The sequence below is a fragment of the Mus caroli genome, chromosome 8 (genome assembly GCF_900094665.2).
Source record: "Mus caroli chromosome 8, CAROLI_EIJ_v1.1, whole genome shotgun sequence".
NCBI lineage: Eukaryota > Metazoa > Chordata > Mammalia > Rodentia > Muridae > Mus > Mus caroli.
In genome coordinates, this window is record NC_034577.1 from 111311512 (window position 1) to 111329216 (window position 17705).

Genomic DNA, 17705 nt, shown 5'->3' on the forward strand with positions numbered 1-17705 from the left:
TTTTTTTTTTTTGGTTTTTCAAGACAGGGTTTCTCTGTGTAGCCCTGGCTGTCCTAGAACTCACTCTGTAGATCAGGCTGGCCTCGAACTCAGAGGTCCGCCTGCCTCTGCCTCCTGAGTGCTGGGATTAAAGGCGTGCACCACCACGCCTGGTATCAAGCCCATTCTTATGGGGACAGTCTGCCCACAGCTATAGTCTTGAGGAACCTGGTTTACAGTGTGACTGTCCACTTTCATTAAAACAAGACAAATGTTGACCTGTTGCTGTGGCTGTGGCTCTTCTGGCCAAGTTACTTGCCTTGTATGCATTTAACCCTGAGCAGTGCAGAAACCAAGCTTGGTGGCATAGAATTGTAATCCCAGCACTTGGGAGGCGGAGGCAGGAGGTTGCAGAGATCAAGGTCACCATTGGCCACATAGCAAATTTAAGACAAAGAAATATATATGTAAATATATTACTATTACATTTTACATATTTATGATATTTTAGACATTATGTTTTATAATACATATAATACGCTATATACTCATATATAATGTATCAATTAGAATATGTTAATGTTTATATATAATATTTCATATATAATTAATATTATTGTCTAGTGACAAACCCATAAATACAAATTATATAAGCTGACTAATCTCAAGCTCTCTGCCTTATTGTCATCTGTAAATTTGAGGGAAATGTTTGCCTATCCACAGAGAAGTAAGGGCTCTTAGGGCCTGTGCCCTCATCAGGGCGCAGATTACCTGAGCAGGAGGCCTGCTGGCAGAGACGAGGGTGGAATTCCCACTGGGTAGGCCCCAATCGACGCTCAAGCCATATCTGGACCTTGAAGTCAGGCTCCTGGTTTCAAAAATAAATGCAAGACACTGTTCCCTGGAAGGTGCTGAGAGTTGGGGACGTACTCCACTGTCCTTCTCCCCCTTCCCACCTCCATCCCCTCCTAGAGGTTTCGTTCTAGGACCTGGGTCCATGTTTTTGTTCTGCCCTTCCTCCAGGGAGGACTTGGACCAGGAAGAGAAAGCCAAGTTTGGGGAGTACTGCAGCGGAGAAGACGGGAAAGGCCGGGAATGGTTCGCACGCTTTGTGAGCGCACAGGTGAGGTGGGGGGGGGGGGCGGGGGAGTGGATGGTGGCCAACAACCTGGTCAGCACCACTGTGGTGAAGAGAGAGGAGGGTGCAAGCCAGCAGAAAGAGGTCAAACACAGCTGGGGAAGGATATAAAGACTTTCCCCTGACTGGAAGCTCTCCTTTGAAAGGAGTAGGGACTGTGGCAAGACAGCCCCACAAATTTATTTTCCAAAGGCAAGCATGTGGGCTGTGTCCACGCATGTTTTTATGAAATAACCTCTAGCATTCAATTTTTGCAAAAGATAATATAGTCAGAGTTGTGAAAGCCAGGCAAAACCAAAGGTATGGAGAGACCCGGGGAAAGAATCACACCTTGCATGTTTCTATGTAGGGATGTAGTCTTCAGAAAGAGATTAGAAACTACAGAAAAAAGGGATTAACAGACTCAGGAATAGCCATGCTGTCATTTGGGGTTCTGTCTCTCCATACTTCTCCCCGTGGGGGAGCTGGATGTGAAGTTTCTTATGAAATCCTGTGAGGATGACACAGAGGAGTACCTCTGGGCTCCAGTGCAGAGGGCCCCGGAGAAATCCTGTGCCCTGCCCAGGGTGCTGGTCAAGGGGAGGTGGCCATTGGGGCCCTTCCAAGTGCATGGAGACATGCAGAGTGACAAGTCCCGCCGATACTGACGGGCCTGGTTCTTTCTGCACAGCGCTGCAAGTCCAAGTGTGTGTCGGAGCCGACCTTCTACCGCCTGGTGCAGTCCTTCGCGGTGGTGCTGTTTGAGTGAGTAATGGCCTCTCCACAGCCTCCTGCAGCTGTCCCTTCCACCTTTCCCACCCCTGGCGAGCCAGCTGTGAGTCAGCTGTCACCCACTCAGGGCTGGAATCCGTGACCACCGCCTTCCGGGAGCCGAGTAGCAGGCTCCCTCCTGCCTCAATGGGAGATGACGTCATTCTGTTTGCCCTTCTCATTCACAGTATAGCATCTGTAACTGGACTAGTAGAACTTTTTTTTTTTTCTCTGCATAGCCCTGGCTGTCCTGGAACTCACTCTATAGACCAGGCTGGCCTTGAACTCAGAAATCCGCCTGCCTCTGCCTCCCAAGTGCTGGGATTAAAGGTGTGCACCACCACTCCTGGCTTGAACTTCGTCTTTTTAAAGCATCCTTCTCTCCTTGTGTTTGCTGAGTTGGATGGCTGTGTGAATATCCATTACTATTTGGCTGTAATCTCTAGTGTGCTGCAGGACAGTAAAATGGCCCCTTTCAGACTAAGAGTAAGGCGCTCAGTATGCCAGTCTTGCGTGCACTAGTTTGCTTTGATTTGCAACAAGCGATGTGACTAGGGACAGCAGTGGCCTGGGGTCTTAGGAGTCATACATATTCTTTCCCCACCCCACCAGTCTGAGCCTGGGGTTACCCTGTGGTTCATGTTCTTACAGCCCTCCAGGAGGCTCCAGTGAGGGACAGCACTGAACATCCTGATGAACCCTGAGAAACAGGAGCAATGGCCAATGGTCTGCATCAGTGGTGCAGGACCAAGGCCTGAGATGACTTCTAGTCCTGCCCCGGCTGGGGTACACTGGGCTGAGCTTCCTGGACCTTGATTTGATCTTAATGTGAAAGCGAGCAGGCTGAGGGCCACAAACATCCACCCACACCTAGAGCCAGGCCATGCCCCTGCAGTGGCTCTCCTGACCACTGTTCCGGTCATCGCTGTGTGTGGCAGCATTTGGTACCGAGGCTTCCCAAGCGCTTGGTCCTGCTTCGCTAACCTGCAGGGGTGCTGGGCCGTGGCAGCACATGGGAAGCAGGGGCAGGTGAATCTCTGGGAGTTGGACAGTGGGGCTCTAGCCAGCCAATCTTGTTCATATCCCAGATGCCACCAGATGGACGACTTTGGGCCTGCCAAGAACCTCATGACCATGTGCTTCACTTACTACCATCTGGGTGAGTACAACTGACCAGAGCAGCCACCCTGGGACAGGAGCCGGGAGCCAGGAACACAGCAGGAGGGAAGCTTCCTTTATTAACAGCGGGTGCTGTGTGGCTTCCAGAGAGAAGGAGCTGATATTGGGAGGAGGCAGGAGACTCCCGGTGTGGGATGCACTTGGGGTCAGGGCATGGCTGTCCACACTGCAAAGGAAATGACAGGAGGCAGGAATGCTACATGTGGGGGTCTCAGCTTTCCGCTCCAGCAAAGCACAATTCAGAGCAGGCTATCCTGGGAAGAGTCCGGGGTAGCTGGGGGATAACCGAGCAAAGATACAGAGCCTAGGGGTCTCTTTTGGCTCATGGTGTTGAAAGGACCAGTGTGCAGGACTTATAGGGTGTCTTGTGCTGAGCCCTGCAGCCAGCCAGAAGAGACCAGTTCAACTCTTCAGGGAGGGTGCTGGACCCTCCCTATGGAGGTCTGGGCATGGGTAATCGAGTAGTCCCTAACAGCCCGCTTTGTCTCTATTGCTCCACTCTCATGGTGCAGCCCCTCCCTCTGCACATGCTCCAGGTCTCCTGCTCCCAGCATCCCCAAATGGCCCGATTGCTATAGATCGTGGCAGGCTGTTTGCTTGACTAGCTACCATCAAGTCAAATAGAAAGCTTTATCCTATTCGCTGAGTTGGAGTTCATCGGTGTTTCCTTTGTGGTGTTATTTCCACTCACTGCCCTAAGGAAGGAATTCTGGAGTGCCCCACCCACCTCTCCCCATCCCTTTTCTCCTGTATTTACCTGATAAAGGCCTATTCCAGATGCCTTTAAGACAGGTCTGAGTCTCTGTCCTGTACCCCACCCAGGGCAGCCTCTTCTCTCTGGTTGCCAGTCTCTCAGACCTGCTGTGTGGCTCTCAGTGTAGATTTCTCTTCTTCCCAGATGCCAGCTCCTTCCGGCTACCTCTCCCCTCCCACCTCCCCCATGGTTCTTGTGCACTTCTCTGTGTAGTCTGTGCTTACTGAACACTCCAGAGGGGCCCAGCCTTCCCTTCCGGGGGAGCTTGCTAAGCCAGCTGCTTCTGACCACCTACCCTATTGAGGAGACTGAGGGTAGCACCTCCTGTCCTGCAGACCCTGGGAAGCACCTTCAGGCTCTCTCTCTCTCTCTCTCTCTCTCTCTCTCTCTCTCTCTCTCTCTCTCTCTCTTGTCTGAGCTGCAGACTGCTTCTTACTCCATTTCTCCCCACTTTCAAGGCAAGCCCCAGCTGCCCCCGACAGAGCCCAGGGAGAAGCCAGCGGGCAGCATCGACTCCTACCTGAAGTCAGCCAACAGCTGGCTGGCAGAGAAGAAGGACATTGCCGAGCGGCTGCTGAAGAACACAGAGAACATGAAAGGCTTTTTCGGGGGGCTGGAGACCAAGTTGAAAGGACCGCTGGTCAGGAAAAATGAGTGAGTGTGCCCCAGCCTGAGTTTACGGAGATGGATATGGGAGGAGCGTGTGGCTTACCTAGTCCTGGCCCTGCAGCTGTTCTTGAGTCACATAGCTGCCAGCCCAGCACGACTCTGCACCCCAGAGCTTCCACATGCTGTCTGCTCATTGACAGGCGGGGTCCAGGAACCATGACCTGGGCTGCCAGGAGCCTGTGGCTTTGTTGTTTGGCAACAGGAAGTTGAACACTCTGTCCCTCCTTCCTCCTGCCACTGCCGGGCAAGTTTATGTGAGCAAAGCCAGGAAGGCCCTGGGCACAATGCCTCCGAGAGAGGCTGCTCTGGCAGACAGATGATGGTTGTTGCTTTGTTTGAGACAAGGTCTCTATGTGGCTCGGACTGTCCTAGAGTTTTCTCTGTAGACCAGCCTGGCCTTGAGCCTCTGAGTGCTGGGATCAAAGTCATGAGCTGCTAGACCGGGCCCCAGAGAGCTCTTGAGATGGGTGCATTGGTCACAGGGGTGCTGAAGCTAAGACATCTTGAGGAGAGGGCACAACAGTACAAGGACAACCATCCAGGGCCCTGCACCGCTTAAGGCTTGGCTATAGCCAGGGTATGCCACCTGTCCCTCCATGTCCACACAGTAGGCCCACAGAAAATGGTACCAGGCAATCTCAGCACCACAGGCCTCAGTCCCCAGCCTGCCAATTGCCACTGTGTCACTGACCCCCAGCTTCTCCTCAGAGGAGTTGCACAGAGAATGGGGCAGCATCTGCATGTGTGGGGTCTGGGCTCCTTCTTACTGCTGTGGTCTCTCTCTCCAGGGAAGATGAGAACAAACCTAAGGACAGACAGACGAAGACTGGTAAGAACACAGCTCTCTGAGCTGCCTAGGGGGTGGGGCCTGTGGCAAGGGGGAACCTGGGGCTGATGCCTGGGATTAAGGAGTGCCCAAAGGAAGGCAGAGTCTACCTCTCTGGCCTCTTAACCAAGACGCACCATCCAGGCCCCCAACTGGCTCACCACTAGTCAGCAACAAGAACAAGCAAGTTGCAAAAGAAAGGGCTTTGCTGCCTTTCTAAGCAGACTAAGGAAATACTAAATCCCTAATCGCAGGGGAGTTCAACCAGATGTTAGAGGGAGGGTGCCACTTCATGGGTCACACAGGGAAGAAGCCCTAAACTAAGGCTGCAGAAAGCTTCGTGGAGTTTGGACGGTGGAACGTGATGACTTTGTGGAGAAGCAGAGCGCACTGAGGGTCTGTAGGATCTGCCCGTTGGGAGCCCAGCCCAGGCCGCCCTCAGATCTCCTTATTCCTGCAGTGACCATGATCAGCCCTGAGGATGAGCAGAAGGGGGAGAAGGTTTACCTGTACACGCACCTGAGGCAGCAGCCCATCTGGTAAGGCCCATGGACATTCTGCCCATCCCACCCAGTCCCTCAGCTGCCTGTGTCTCCAGCAAGGACGGTGGCCGTCCTCACCTCCAGGGTAGTCACGGCAAGACGATAGATGCCAGCAAGTGTTCGTAGGGATGTGAAGACATCTGACTCTCCATGGGGACCATTGTGGAAATGCCTGGCAGCTCCCCAGGGGCTAACCGAGTGGCCTTGTGAGCAGCCATTCCATTGTGGGTCCATGCATGTAGCACACAGAAGTCAGAATGGAGCTCGTAACACACTGGTCAGAACAGGCCCAAACCGACAAGGCCAGCGGGCTAGCATAAGCATGATGTGGTCTGTTCATGTTGTGAACTGTGGAGCAAGCCTGCATACAGATCACTGCACAGTGGCAAGAGCAGGCAGCCGCAGAGGAGCCCGAGTCCTCCGATCCTGTTTGTGCTGCAGCTGATAAGCAGCAGTGGTGGCTCACTGGCTCCTTACGGGGGCCGCAGAACTGCTCTGGGCTTGACGGTGGGGGAGCTGCACAACTGAATGCACTTAAAAATCACTGGGTCACGATCCATAGTTATTTATTTATTCAACTTTCTAAATTATTATTATCAGTGCATGGAATGTTTTGCCTGAGCACCATATGTGGGCCTGGTGCCCTTGGAGGCCAGACATAAGCACTGGATCCCCTAGAACTGGAGTTACATTACAGAAGGTTGTGGGCTGCCATATGGATGCTGGGAATCACCAGTCAGGCCTTCTGAAAGAGTAGCAAGTGCTCTTAGCTACTAAGACATCTCTCTAGACTCCTACACACCTTATTTAATTCTGTTGGGCCAGGGCTGTCTGCAGTACCATGTTTATATATAGAGATTATGTCTTAATGTTTCTGTGCATGTACACACACACACACACACACACACACACACACATACAAACACATACAAACACACAGTGAGAACCAGCTCTCTGGTATGGTGAATTTAAGATGCAGGGAGCTGCAGGAGTGAGGTCTACTGCAAGGGTCTGCCAGGTACCATCAGGAAAGAATTCAATTGTTACTACACTTTCGAGTTAGTTCTTCAGAATGGGTTGGGAAACAGGGCTACCCTGTGCACCTGGCTTTTCCTCTGCCATCTTGAGGTGCGGCCAGGGAGCTTTTGCAGAACCAGTACAAGTCTGTTTAGACCCTCTCGATGTAAATCTTAAGTCAAATATCTTTATAGATTATTGTGCTAACATCAGCAGGTATTAGCACAAAACAGACCAAGACAGCAGCAGTTAGGAGCCCTGGGTGCCTCCCATTTCACATTCACTCACCAGTGAGGAGCAACTCTAGCGTGGAACAGAACGACCCCTCCCTCAACATCATCACGGCCCCTACTTCAAAGGTCACGGCCCAGTAGGGATGTGTGGCTGAGAAATGTCATGGGCACCCCCAGGGCAGAGGGCTAGGTGGAGGCTGGCAGAGGTCAGCACAGGGAGGCTGGCCCTGAGTCAACTGGAGAAGCTGTGCAGCAGAGGCTCACGGGGTCTGTGTCACCTCAGTTGGTGTAACAAAGGGCCAGATACCACTCTTGTGGCCACTGGACCACATGGTCTCTGTTCTCCCACATGCTATGCAGTGGAATCAAAACTGCCATGTGGAACCTTCACGGTCAGATGTAGGAGGCCATAGGAGGCCCCTGATCTTCTGCAGGGAGACCTGTTACTGACGCCATGTTCCTGTGGCTGTGTTCCTATGACGGCCATGGTGTGTGGCTGCTGGCTTCCTATGTTGCTGAGGAGGTCCTGCAGGAGTCTAGTCATCCACTTTCTCTCGGAACCCGCACTGGCCTCCACTCTGCCCCTCAGTCCACCTGCCTGAGCAACTGAGCCGGGTGTTCTATTCAGTCTCCCCGCGGGCCTTTTCAACTCTTCCATCCCCTGCCAGGTCCCCAGGGCAACACTTTATTCATGACTCAGGCTTCCCAGACTCTCTCCGTTGCTTTTGGTGTGGAGGGGAGAGAGGGCCTGGGTGGATCTTGACCGTGTCTCACCCTGCAGGCACACGCTGAGGTTCTGGAATGCTGCCTTTTTTGATGCTGTCCATTGTGAGAGGCGGAAGCGATCCCCCACCACCAGGTAGGAGCCAAGAGTGTCCCCTCCAACTTTGGGGGAGAGGACCAAGTCTTGGCTCAGTCTCCCAAGTAGTCCTTGGGAGCCAGCAAAATGGCTGCTGTTGATGGTTTCTTCCACCCATGTGTCCCAGAGCTCTGCAAGCTGCCTGAGGGCTCAGCGCTCACAGCTTTGGGGGAGGGGTGCTCAGCTTGCATGGTGCTTCCTGTTCTGGGGCTCTGGCATGATGTGGCCTGATTCTCCTTAACATGCTACCTCTGCCCAAGGGAGACCGCTGGCCTCCACTCCACCTCTCTGTGTACTGTTAGAAGCAGGCCTGGCTGTGCAGCTGCCCTCTGGGCCCATTGCTGAACCTAAGCAGACCTTCCTAGCTGTGCCCAGGCTAGTCCTGTACCTCACACCCTGTGGGACCCTGTTCAGAAAGCATGGGAAGCAGGAAGGGCGCATCCCGGTAACAGAGGCCCTTTTTGTGTGGACTGGGCACAGGTTGCCACCCACTCTGTCAGCCACAAGGCAGCAGTCCCTGTGGAAGCCAGGCCAGCCCTGCTGGACCACCAAGTGTGGGACTTTGTAGCCAGGATTTCAGAGCTTCGGTTGACTGTCACTAGGGAGGCCCTGGGTCTTTTGCTGTGTTTGGGAGGGAGCAGATGAGCACAGCAACATCTGGCCAAGGCGCCTCTGCTGGCAAGCGATTATTTGAGGTAGAACCCTTCGTCAGAGGAGCAGCTGAGGCCAGTGGGAGTGAGCTGGCTTGCCTCAAGTCCTGTGGTTGTCTGGTGGGATCGTTTCCTGGGGAAGCAGAGGGGGCATGGGGTGGGCAAGACCCTAGACTTCCAGAAGACCCTGGGGAGAATTCCACTCTGTCTGGAGGCTGGGCAGCCTCCAGGCACGCCATTGGCTTCTTGCTGACCTCTCCCAGCTCCTAGGGATCCATCTGTTCTGGGTTCCCTGTCTCTCTCTGTCCTCTCTGCTCCCTCCTAGAATAAAGCTCTCTGCTTGTTCTCTCCCATCCACATATCTTGCATGACTTTGACATGTACCTTTGTTTACCTGTTTCTGCTGCCGCTCCAGAGGGGATGCTGGAGAGCAGGAGGAGAAGAGGTGTGTGTCCACATGACTTTGCTCCATTTACAGCTCTGGGTTTCTTCCAAGGCCTCTGTCAGGAGGGGAGGGTACCTCTGGGGAGGTATGGCCTGTGGTAGGTAGGCTGGCGACAGGGCATGGCCCAAGACAGACAGAGCTTGCCAGGACCAAAGCACCCTGAGATGGAAAACAGGACACTGTGAGCTGTTCCAAGAGGCAGCGTGGTACTGTCCGTGGGTCCTTCTCCACCTGGGTCGGTCACAGGAATTCCACTCGTGTGGAAGGGAGTGTCACCTGATCTAAGATCACATGGAAGGACAGCTACCCCCTCTTCTTCAGCCACTGGGTGACCAGAAGAGCTGGGTGGTGGGTCCTCTGAACCTACATGGGGTCTGATCCATGTTTCCCAGAAGCCCCTGCGACACATATTTAGAGTAAAAGCCACACCCACACCTAAAGAGTTGTGAACCCAGGTAGCTTTCCTTGGAGCCTGGGTGTGTGTCGTGTTTCATGGTTCACCGCTGTGCTACTCTGATGGCCCTTGCTGCTATGGCTTTCCAGTAGCCATGAGGAACATTCAGGCCTGGCATCTCCTCACAGTAGCAGGCCCCCACCATCTCTCAGAGAATGCTAAGACAAACCATCTTCCTAGGAACAGCTCAGGCCCATCATAGCCTCCCCAGACAACTGAGCAAGCTCATGATACTGGTCCAGTTTCCTATTCTGAATCCAATCGAAAACACTACCAGCTGCCTGGGCCTCACAAGCCTCCTCACTGGAGCTCAAGTGGCTAACTGGCCAGGACAGTCCTACTAGAGAGTAGCTCAGGCCCCCCAGGCTCCAGCAGCCATCTTCTTCAGTGACTTCTAACTGCAGATTCCTTTCCATCACCCAGTCCCAAAGGTTTCCATCACGTGCTGAACACACACACACACACACACACACAAGCTTAGATTGGTGATCTATGTTCCATATATAGGACATTCATTGACAGGGCCTTAACTCAGCTCTCAGGGAGCAACTAGATAGCAGGTACCAGCCAGGCCAAGTTCTCATGACCTTCCACCCTTTCATCAGAAGTCAGGTGACACCTTAGTTTTAGTCCTTTCCACAGCAAGGAGAGTCACTTCCTCATGGGGTCAGGCATGCAGGATCGGGGCCGGTATGCCACACTCTGAGAGTACTGTACTGTGCACATGTGTGCATGGCCGGTTGCTGGGTGGTACACGGTTGTTTGTACTTAAACAGCCTCACAGCGAGTGATGGAAGGCCGCACTGTCCCTCCAGTGCGTTCTGGGATCTTCTTAGAGGTGCTGCCTGAGCTTGTAGAGGCCGCAGGTGAGCTCCATCCTGGTGAGATGCGGCAGTCAGTGGCCTGGGCCGGGCTTTTGTCCCTTTGCTTTGTTCTTTCTCTCCCTTCCTTCTGCTTCTCCATGACTGAGAGCTCCTCCCTCCATGCTCCGTCTTCTCTCCTTGTGTTCTGATCTTCTCTCAGCCTTACTTTAGTTAGGGTCATCCACGCTGAGGCTTTTCTTTGGAGGCAGTGGGCCACAGTGAGCATCCCCTCCTCTCGGAAGCTGTGTATCTGTCTCTGAGTAGCAGGGTCTGACTTCACGTGGGCAGCGAGCACAGACACAGGGGGCTTCTAGGCCCTCTGAGGAGGTGGCCGCTCCAGGAGCCTCACTGCCCAGTGAGGGGAAAAGCCAGGGTGATGTGTGACATGATGGTCTTTCTGGGGTAGCGGCAGAGGTGTTAGCATAGACACCTTCCTGTCCTGGGCCTTCCCTCTACACAGGGCAGGTGGGTGCTCAAAAGAACACCCCAACATTACCCGAGTCCTCATCCCATGCCACCTGCTCAGTGCAGAGAACAAAAAGAGTTCTTAGAGACTGTTCACCACTCCACTGCCCCACTGGGCTCTAGAGTTTGGGCCGGCTTCATCATGCCCACATGGTCACAGGCCAGTGCCAGGAGGCCTATAGGAAAAATGTGGAGTGTTTCCTCAGTGGTATGTGGGGAAGGGAACAGCGTCTATGTGGAAGGGACACTGTGGCTGTCAGTCTCAGGCTCCCCATTCTTATGTCTCCTGTAGATGTTGCCTTGTGCATCTGGTCCCAGGACACCAGGTCCTAGCCCAAGTTTCCTTGGCCATTGTATAGACCAAGTCCTTGGGAAGGCTGTGGGTGGCCAAGGCTCTCCCAGGTCTCCAGATCAATAGGATGTTGTTAGCTTTGTTTCGGGCAGGGAATAAACACCTAAAAGTGTGTGGGGCTCCCCCAGCAAATAGCAGGCTCTGGTGGAAATGACCTGCCAAAGCAGATCCCTATGCATCCAAGGGCAGTGCAGACTACCAGCTCCACAGAGCAGGGAGGGAGGGTCCCAGGCCATTCTGAAGCCCATCCCATCTTTCCTGTGCCCACAGGGAGAAATGGTGCCACATGACCCAGGAAGAACGGGATGACAGCCTGCGCTTCAACGAGAACATCACCTTCGGGCAGCTGGGGTGAGAGCTATGAAGCCAGCCTGGGCTGCCTGGGGCAGTGTAGTGGGTCTAAGTTCTGAGGAGCACAGGGCTGGGTGCTCGGTCCTCCTCTTGATCCTTGGGGTGGGGGTGGAGGGGTAGGGGTACTTAAGAAGTATGGGTGACATTTTCACCGGATACTGCTCCAGGTGCCAGCCATCCCCATCCTCCCCTGTGTTAGAGCCCAGTATCTTGGCTCCCTCTTCTGGGCTGTCAGGAGGGTAATGGCCATGGGTGTTTTTCCTCCAGCACGTTCACCCACAACATGCTGGCCTTTGGCTTGAACAAGAAGCTATGCAGCGACTTCCTGAAGAAGCAGGCTGTGATTGGCAATCTGGATGAGGGTAAGCTGGCCTGGAGATACTGGGGGTGGGGAGCCAGAGCAAGCCCTCTATAGTGGGACTTCCCACCCTGTCAGAAGGAGGGCATCAGTCACAGAAACCTGTCTCCCTGGCTTGCCTTCTTTCCCGAATCCATGGAACATATTCTCTGGCTGTACAACTGGAAGTTATTTCTGCTGAGGGATGGCAGGTGGCGCATAATGCAGCCAGGTCCGAGATGGGTCTGGCAGTCTGTGTTACTTGTGCAGAGCAAATCCCTGGTCACAGTTGGTGCCTTCTAGAGTGCCACTTGTTTTGCCCCACACTGTCAGGGCAGCATGGCGGACAGTGGGGAATTCTGAGCTTTCCCGGAGTCCTTCTCTGTCTCACCCGAGAGTCTCTGACCTCAGTGCAGTCTGGCACTGCAGCCAGATTTGCCGCTGCTGCTTCCCCTGGGCTGAGGCCTGACACTTACACCTATGCTCTGATGAGCCAGTAACTCGCTCCCGCCCTCATCCCCAGCCAGGCAGAGAGGCTGTGTGAGCACAGGGACATTTGCAGCCATTGAGCAGCCTCAGTGTCTCATCCCTCTCCAGACGGCCGTCAGAGCTCAGCGTGCCTTCTGTCGGCTGCTTGGGGCCACACTCCACACATGACACCATTCCTGTAACACCCATGTTCCTGAGAACAAATGCCTACTTCCACCTGTGTGTTCCTGGAGACACGCAGTGCACTGGTGACATGGCCAGCAGCCTCATCCCTGACCTGCGTACAGACTGAGCCATGCCATTCCTGAATGCCGTCTCCTCTGGAATAATCCTGTTCTCTTTTCCAGAGCAATATAAGCTGCTAAGTGACCACATCGAGCAAATGGCCACAGAGTAGGAGATCAGCACATGCTCTTCTCCTAGGATCTGTCACCCCAGTGATGACCCTGCATGACACCAGCAGCACCCAGAGCCGCTCCTTGCTGCCCTAGAACTAGCAGTTAAAAAACTCCAGAAGCCTGTCTCCCCTGCCTGTGTCTGCTCTCCCTCTATGTCTATGGTGTCCCCTGGGTTACACAGCTAAACGTGAGGGACCATCTACCCCCACCTATCCTTGAGCACCAGGCTTGTGAGATGAGACAGAGGGTGGAGGAAGCCATGAGGGATGGTCCCCACGGTTCCTGCCGAGAGCCACAGACATGTGGTTACGGAGGCGCAGGAGGGGATCCACACAGCTGCGACGTGAGGACAGAATCAGTGCTGTGAATGACAGCCTGCCACTCCCTGCCACAGGACTCCCTGTGAGCTGTACAGAAGGACCATGGAGCCTTCCTGAAAGGCCTCGGCTGTCTGCTCTTCTCCACCTCCTCATGGGATAGGAACTGAAAGAGAACTCAAGGGTTGTCACTTTCCTAGAGGGTGTGAGCGTTCTGCCAGCCACAACCATGTCTCAGACTCAAGAGCTCCGTCAACAGAATCTCGGAACTGGCCACCCAACACAGTCTCTCCCTCAATAGCACAGAATGTCCTTCAGCTCCCAGGCCGCAGCAACACATGCAGTGGGACGCAGGAAGCGTGGGGGAGCCTTCTCCTCGGCAGCTCTGGGGGGACAGAACTAAGAACAGCGGTTCAGCCAGAGCACACAGAATGGATCTGACTGAGGGAGGAGACCACGGGAAAGCAAGGTTGCCTGGTAGCTCCAGCCCACAGTCCTCTCCTTCTGAAGGACCCACAGCGATCTGCCTCCTCAGCATCCAGCGTACTGGCTCCAGAGCTGCTGTTCCCATCCACGCCAGTGGCCTCGGTCCCTTCTGTGCCAGGCATTCTGGTCACCGACCTTGAACTAGGCCTGCAGGCTCTCCTGTCAGCCCGCATCACCTCACCCTTCTCTGTCCCTCAGCCTTCAGTCACATTTATTCATGGTCTGCCTGTGAGCGCAGTGGGTTCTCTCCTGACAGCTGTGAACTCAGCTGGTGTGGGCGAGCCTTTCCTGCGGGAAGAACCTCCCAGGGATGGCCAAAGGAGAGCAGGATAGGCAAAGCTGTGGGATGTACATTTCCTGGATGTCGGGGGTGACCGAGACAGTACATCAATCCCTGAGCTATTCAAGCAAATGCCCCCGATGGCATAGTGTGTGCCAACCGGTACACCTGACTCAGCATTAGGATCCTATAACCATGCCTGTCCCCGCTCTGTGTTTTAGGGAAGTGACATAAAGTGAGGTCGCCCTTGCTAAGTCCTGCTGTCCTCTCGAGGACCTTCCTCAGCTGTGCAAGCATGGGGGCCTCTCCTTGCTCCTCCCAGTCCTGCACTGGCATGAGTTCGGGGGTAGGAGGACATGACTCCAGGGTGCTGGGAGATGCACCAGTCTTGCGCAGCAGCCCCTGTGGTCTGGCCTCTGCCTTGCCCTCATGCAGCCATGAACCGCCTTAAGGGGAAGAGTGCCAATGGTCTTCATGGAGTTCAGAAGTGACTTTGAGACTGTCCCTGCTGACCTTTTGAGATAGTCACTTAAGGAAGGATGGCTCTCTCTCATCTGTCTCTTCTTCCTTATTGTTGCAGATCTAGCTCCACAGAGTCAGAAAGTTCTGACCCACATTAGACCCACGTGCGCTGCTAAGGCCATGGTAACACTCTGGGACAGGGCAGCCATTGATGGGAGCAAAGCTTGCAGGTGCCTGGAGGTGGTCCCACCATTGCCTGCAGATGTCTTTCCTCTGTTCACAGTTAGGTTTAGTGAGCATTTCATGTCAGGGAGCCTCTGGCCAGTGTCTCTGGGAGGTCACTAATCTACCCCTGAGGTACCCTCTCTTTCGGTCGTAGCTTTCTCCGAGGGCCCCAACAAGCAAGCATAAACCGGGCTTGCTGGCCAGCACTCCTTGGCTCCCCTGCCGAGCTCATGAACCACAGACAGACAGTTCAGATTACCTGGATAATCCCAGGCGGTATCTCCAGTCTATGCTGGTAGTGGCCCAGATCTATGCAGGCCCATTAGCACACATTCAAACCTTCCAGGGCTGTGACCTTCAAAGCTGTGTAAATCAGTGTCAAGCACATTATAGTGTTTGCCCTCACAGGAAAAAAAAAAAGTCCCCTGTTCTGACAGCAGGCCAGTGGTGGGCTGTCACTCTGCTGTGATCAGCTCTGTTAGGTTATTGTGGGTTTTAGAGGCCGAGCACGGCGACCTCCAGGCCACCTCTGCAGAGTGACTAGCCACAGGCAGAGCTGCATTGTGGTATATACACTGAGAGATCTGCCTTGTTCACCTGCCAGACTGGGATTTTCCTCTCATCTAAGACACAAAGAGACTGAGGAGCTCAGCGTCTCAGGAGGACTGGAGGACAAGCTCCATCTGCAGAGGAAGGAGGTCTTCCTAGCTGAGCCTACTGTACATCTGCAGTCCCTCACTCAGGAGATGGAAGCAGGAGGATCAAGAGTTCAAGGTCATCCTTGGTTACATAGGGGGTTCAAAGCCAGCCTGGGCCCAATGAAACCTGGTCTCAAGAAAACCAAACCAAACCAATTAAATATAATCCTAAGAATACAGGGTGGGCTTAGAGCCAGTGTCTCCGCTTGAGATGGAATGGCATTCCCAGCCTGCCTTGTCACTCCTCACCTGAGAGGAAGCAGTGGGTGGTCTGACTCTGCAGCTCAGAGATACAGGAGGCTTCAGGGACAGTGCCCTACTCTAGAAACACCTGCCACTCTAGATAGTTAGTGTGAGGGATCCAGGCTTGTGTGAGGGGAAGAATGTGGAAAGCTGAGGTCTAATTGTGGTGACATTAGCCGTCCCAGGCCACAAGCCATACCCAGCCTTGACCTTCCTGGGTCACTCTGACCAGTTTGTTTTTCCATTAGGGAGGGAAGGTCTGGGCCTGCTTAGCAAGAACCGCTTTATTCCGGTTCCCATACCACATTCAGCCGGCCAGGAGATGAGCACTAGAGGAAAGCAGTAGGAAGGGACTCTAGGAGGTGGCACTGGCTCCACAGCCTCTGGGAAGTGACAGAGATGCTTCAGCTCCAGGTTCCTGCCCCTGCTGCTCCCACCTTCCAAGCCAGTTGCTTCCAAGCCTGCTCACTCATCTCAGCTCCAGCCGCACAGCCACAGCCTCAGGTCTGTTTAGCTTGGGAAGCCACAAGTGGATGCCTGTGTTCATGGGCCTCCCCTGGGAGTTAGTGATTTGGGAGACCAGCCTCACTGCAGACTCCAGGCTCTGACAGGTAGTGGCCTGGGCCCAGCTGCAAGCCATGCTCCCCTGAGCTATAACCCCAGAGACTCTGCACTTTATCTAGAAAGGATCCCCTCCCTATGGATTGCCTTGGTTTTGACCCTGAGCTAAGGCTGGCCCTATTCCATCCTTCCTAGATGATGGGTGTGTTAATGGGAGGAAGGAAAGAGAGCCTGCCTGGGGAAGGTTGGCTTACAGCCACCCTTGCAAGAAGTGCTGGTATAGGGTCAGCTGGGGAGAAGAGCCCTGGTCGGTGGCCTTGGATTGTCACTTCTTTCAGGATAAAGATCCCTTGGGGTGGGGGGGGAGTTGGACGTTTGACTGCTAGGAGATCCTAGAGGCTCAGACAGCAGGCATGTATGCCCATGAGGAATATGTGAGGACCTGGACCGCTGGCTGCCTCAGCGTACCTGTAGAGCTATCTGTAGAGACTCTACCTGCAGTCTGCTCTCTCTTGGGGTTCCACACCCATTTCTTGCCAGCAGCTCCCAGTGATGCTGTGTTTTGTATGTTAGTTACACAACTTGGTGTCCTGCCAGGTCATATTCTAAAATTAAGGCTGAGAAAGGTGTGAGGTCGAAGATCTCAGGCAGCGCTGTTTCCTGTGAAGAAAAAAAAAAAGTGTATATACCCATAGATATAGTACTTTGTCTTGTCAGGAGGTGGAAACCGAAATAAATTATCTTTTAAAAAGAAGTCAGATTAACTTCTTTTCATGTATCTGTGAGGACTTCACGGGATACATAGTCACGTCACTGGCCTTACAGAAATAGATACCCCCACCCAACTCTGACTTGCCTGACTAGACAGACTGGAGGCTAGGTTAGGGTTTGCCTGGGGACAGAATGTGGCCTGCTACTTGGACATATGAACCTCCCTGGACCTGATCACCACCTGTCCTATGGGGCCAGAATTGGTGTCTGATACCTGTCACTTCCCAGGTAGGAGAGGGGAGTGTTCTGGCTCAGAGAGGAGGCAGGGTCAGGAGGTGCCTTGATTCCTAGGTGTTGACCAAGACTGATCGCTCATACAAGCTGTCTGTGGAACAAAGTTGCAAAGGACAGAGACATCTCTTCAAAGTCTAGGGCTCTGCCATGCTTACGAAGCCCTCATACTTCCTAGGGAGTAGATCCCCCAGATACCCTGAAAATTGAGCCAAGGGCTCATTCCACATATGCTCCCAATGGCCCCCATCTATCCTTTGTTTATCCCCACGTTGGATCTCTGTGTGTCCATGGCTCCCTAGCCAATGTATATATACATCATGACATGTCTGTGTCATGGCTGAGTTCAGTACACGTCTGCCAACTTCATGAACCAAAGAGTTAAGCCGGGCGTGGTGGCGCACACCTTTAATCCCAGCACTTGGGAGGCAGAGGCAGGCGGATTTCTGAGTTCGAGGCCAGCCTGGTCTACAGAGTGAGTTCCAGGATAGCCAGGGCTACACAGAGAGAAACCCTGTCTCGAAAAACCAAAAAAAAAAAACAAAAACAAAAAAAAAACCAAACAAACATGAACCAAAGAGTTAAGCTCTGGGGACCCCCAGAGAAAAGCCTGCAGACAATCTTTGTGGAGGGCTTGGGAGGCAGCCACTGTAAGGACCCTGATCTTCCAGAGCGGGCATT

General features: G+C 53.6%; 1 protein-coding gene across 3 annotated transcripts in view; it reads left to right on the forward strand.

Moving 5' to 3' along the window:
* Kiaa0513 (KIAA0513 ortholog) overlaps nucleotides 1-16776 on the forward strand; it is a 65678-nt gene extending 48902 nt beyond the window's left edge. For 2 of the 3 annotated variants that reach the window (XM_029480493.1, XM_021169903.2), the window contains exons 3-13: nucleotides 1003-1102; nucleotides 1788-1861; nucleotides 2956-3026; nucleotides 4259-4454; nucleotides 5258-5298; nucleotides 5756-5834; nucleotides 7869-7946; nucleotides 9012-9041; nucleotides 11446-11526; nucleotides 11794-11888; nucleotides 12700-14386. In XM_029480493.1, coding sequence (XP_029336353.1) covers nucleotides 1003-1102; nucleotides 1788-1861; nucleotides 2956-3026; nucleotides 4259-4454; nucleotides 5258-5298; nucleotides 5756-5834; nucleotides 7869-7946; nucleotides 9012-9041; nucleotides 11446-11526; nucleotides 11794-11888; nucleotides 12700-12749 — 895 coding nt within the window. In that variant the 3' untranslated portion in view covers nucleotides 12750-14386. Of the gene's footprint in view, nucleotides 1-1002; nucleotides 1103-1787; nucleotides 1862-2955; nucleotides 3027-4258; nucleotides 4455-5257; nucleotides 5299-5755; nucleotides 5835-7868; nucleotides 7947-9011; nucleotides 9042-11445; nucleotides 11527-11793; nucleotides 11889-12699 lie in introns of all 3 variants that reach the window. The other variant, XM_021169905.2, reaches the window with a different exon arrangement.
* Nucleotides 16777-17705: the final 929 nt, after the last annotated feature.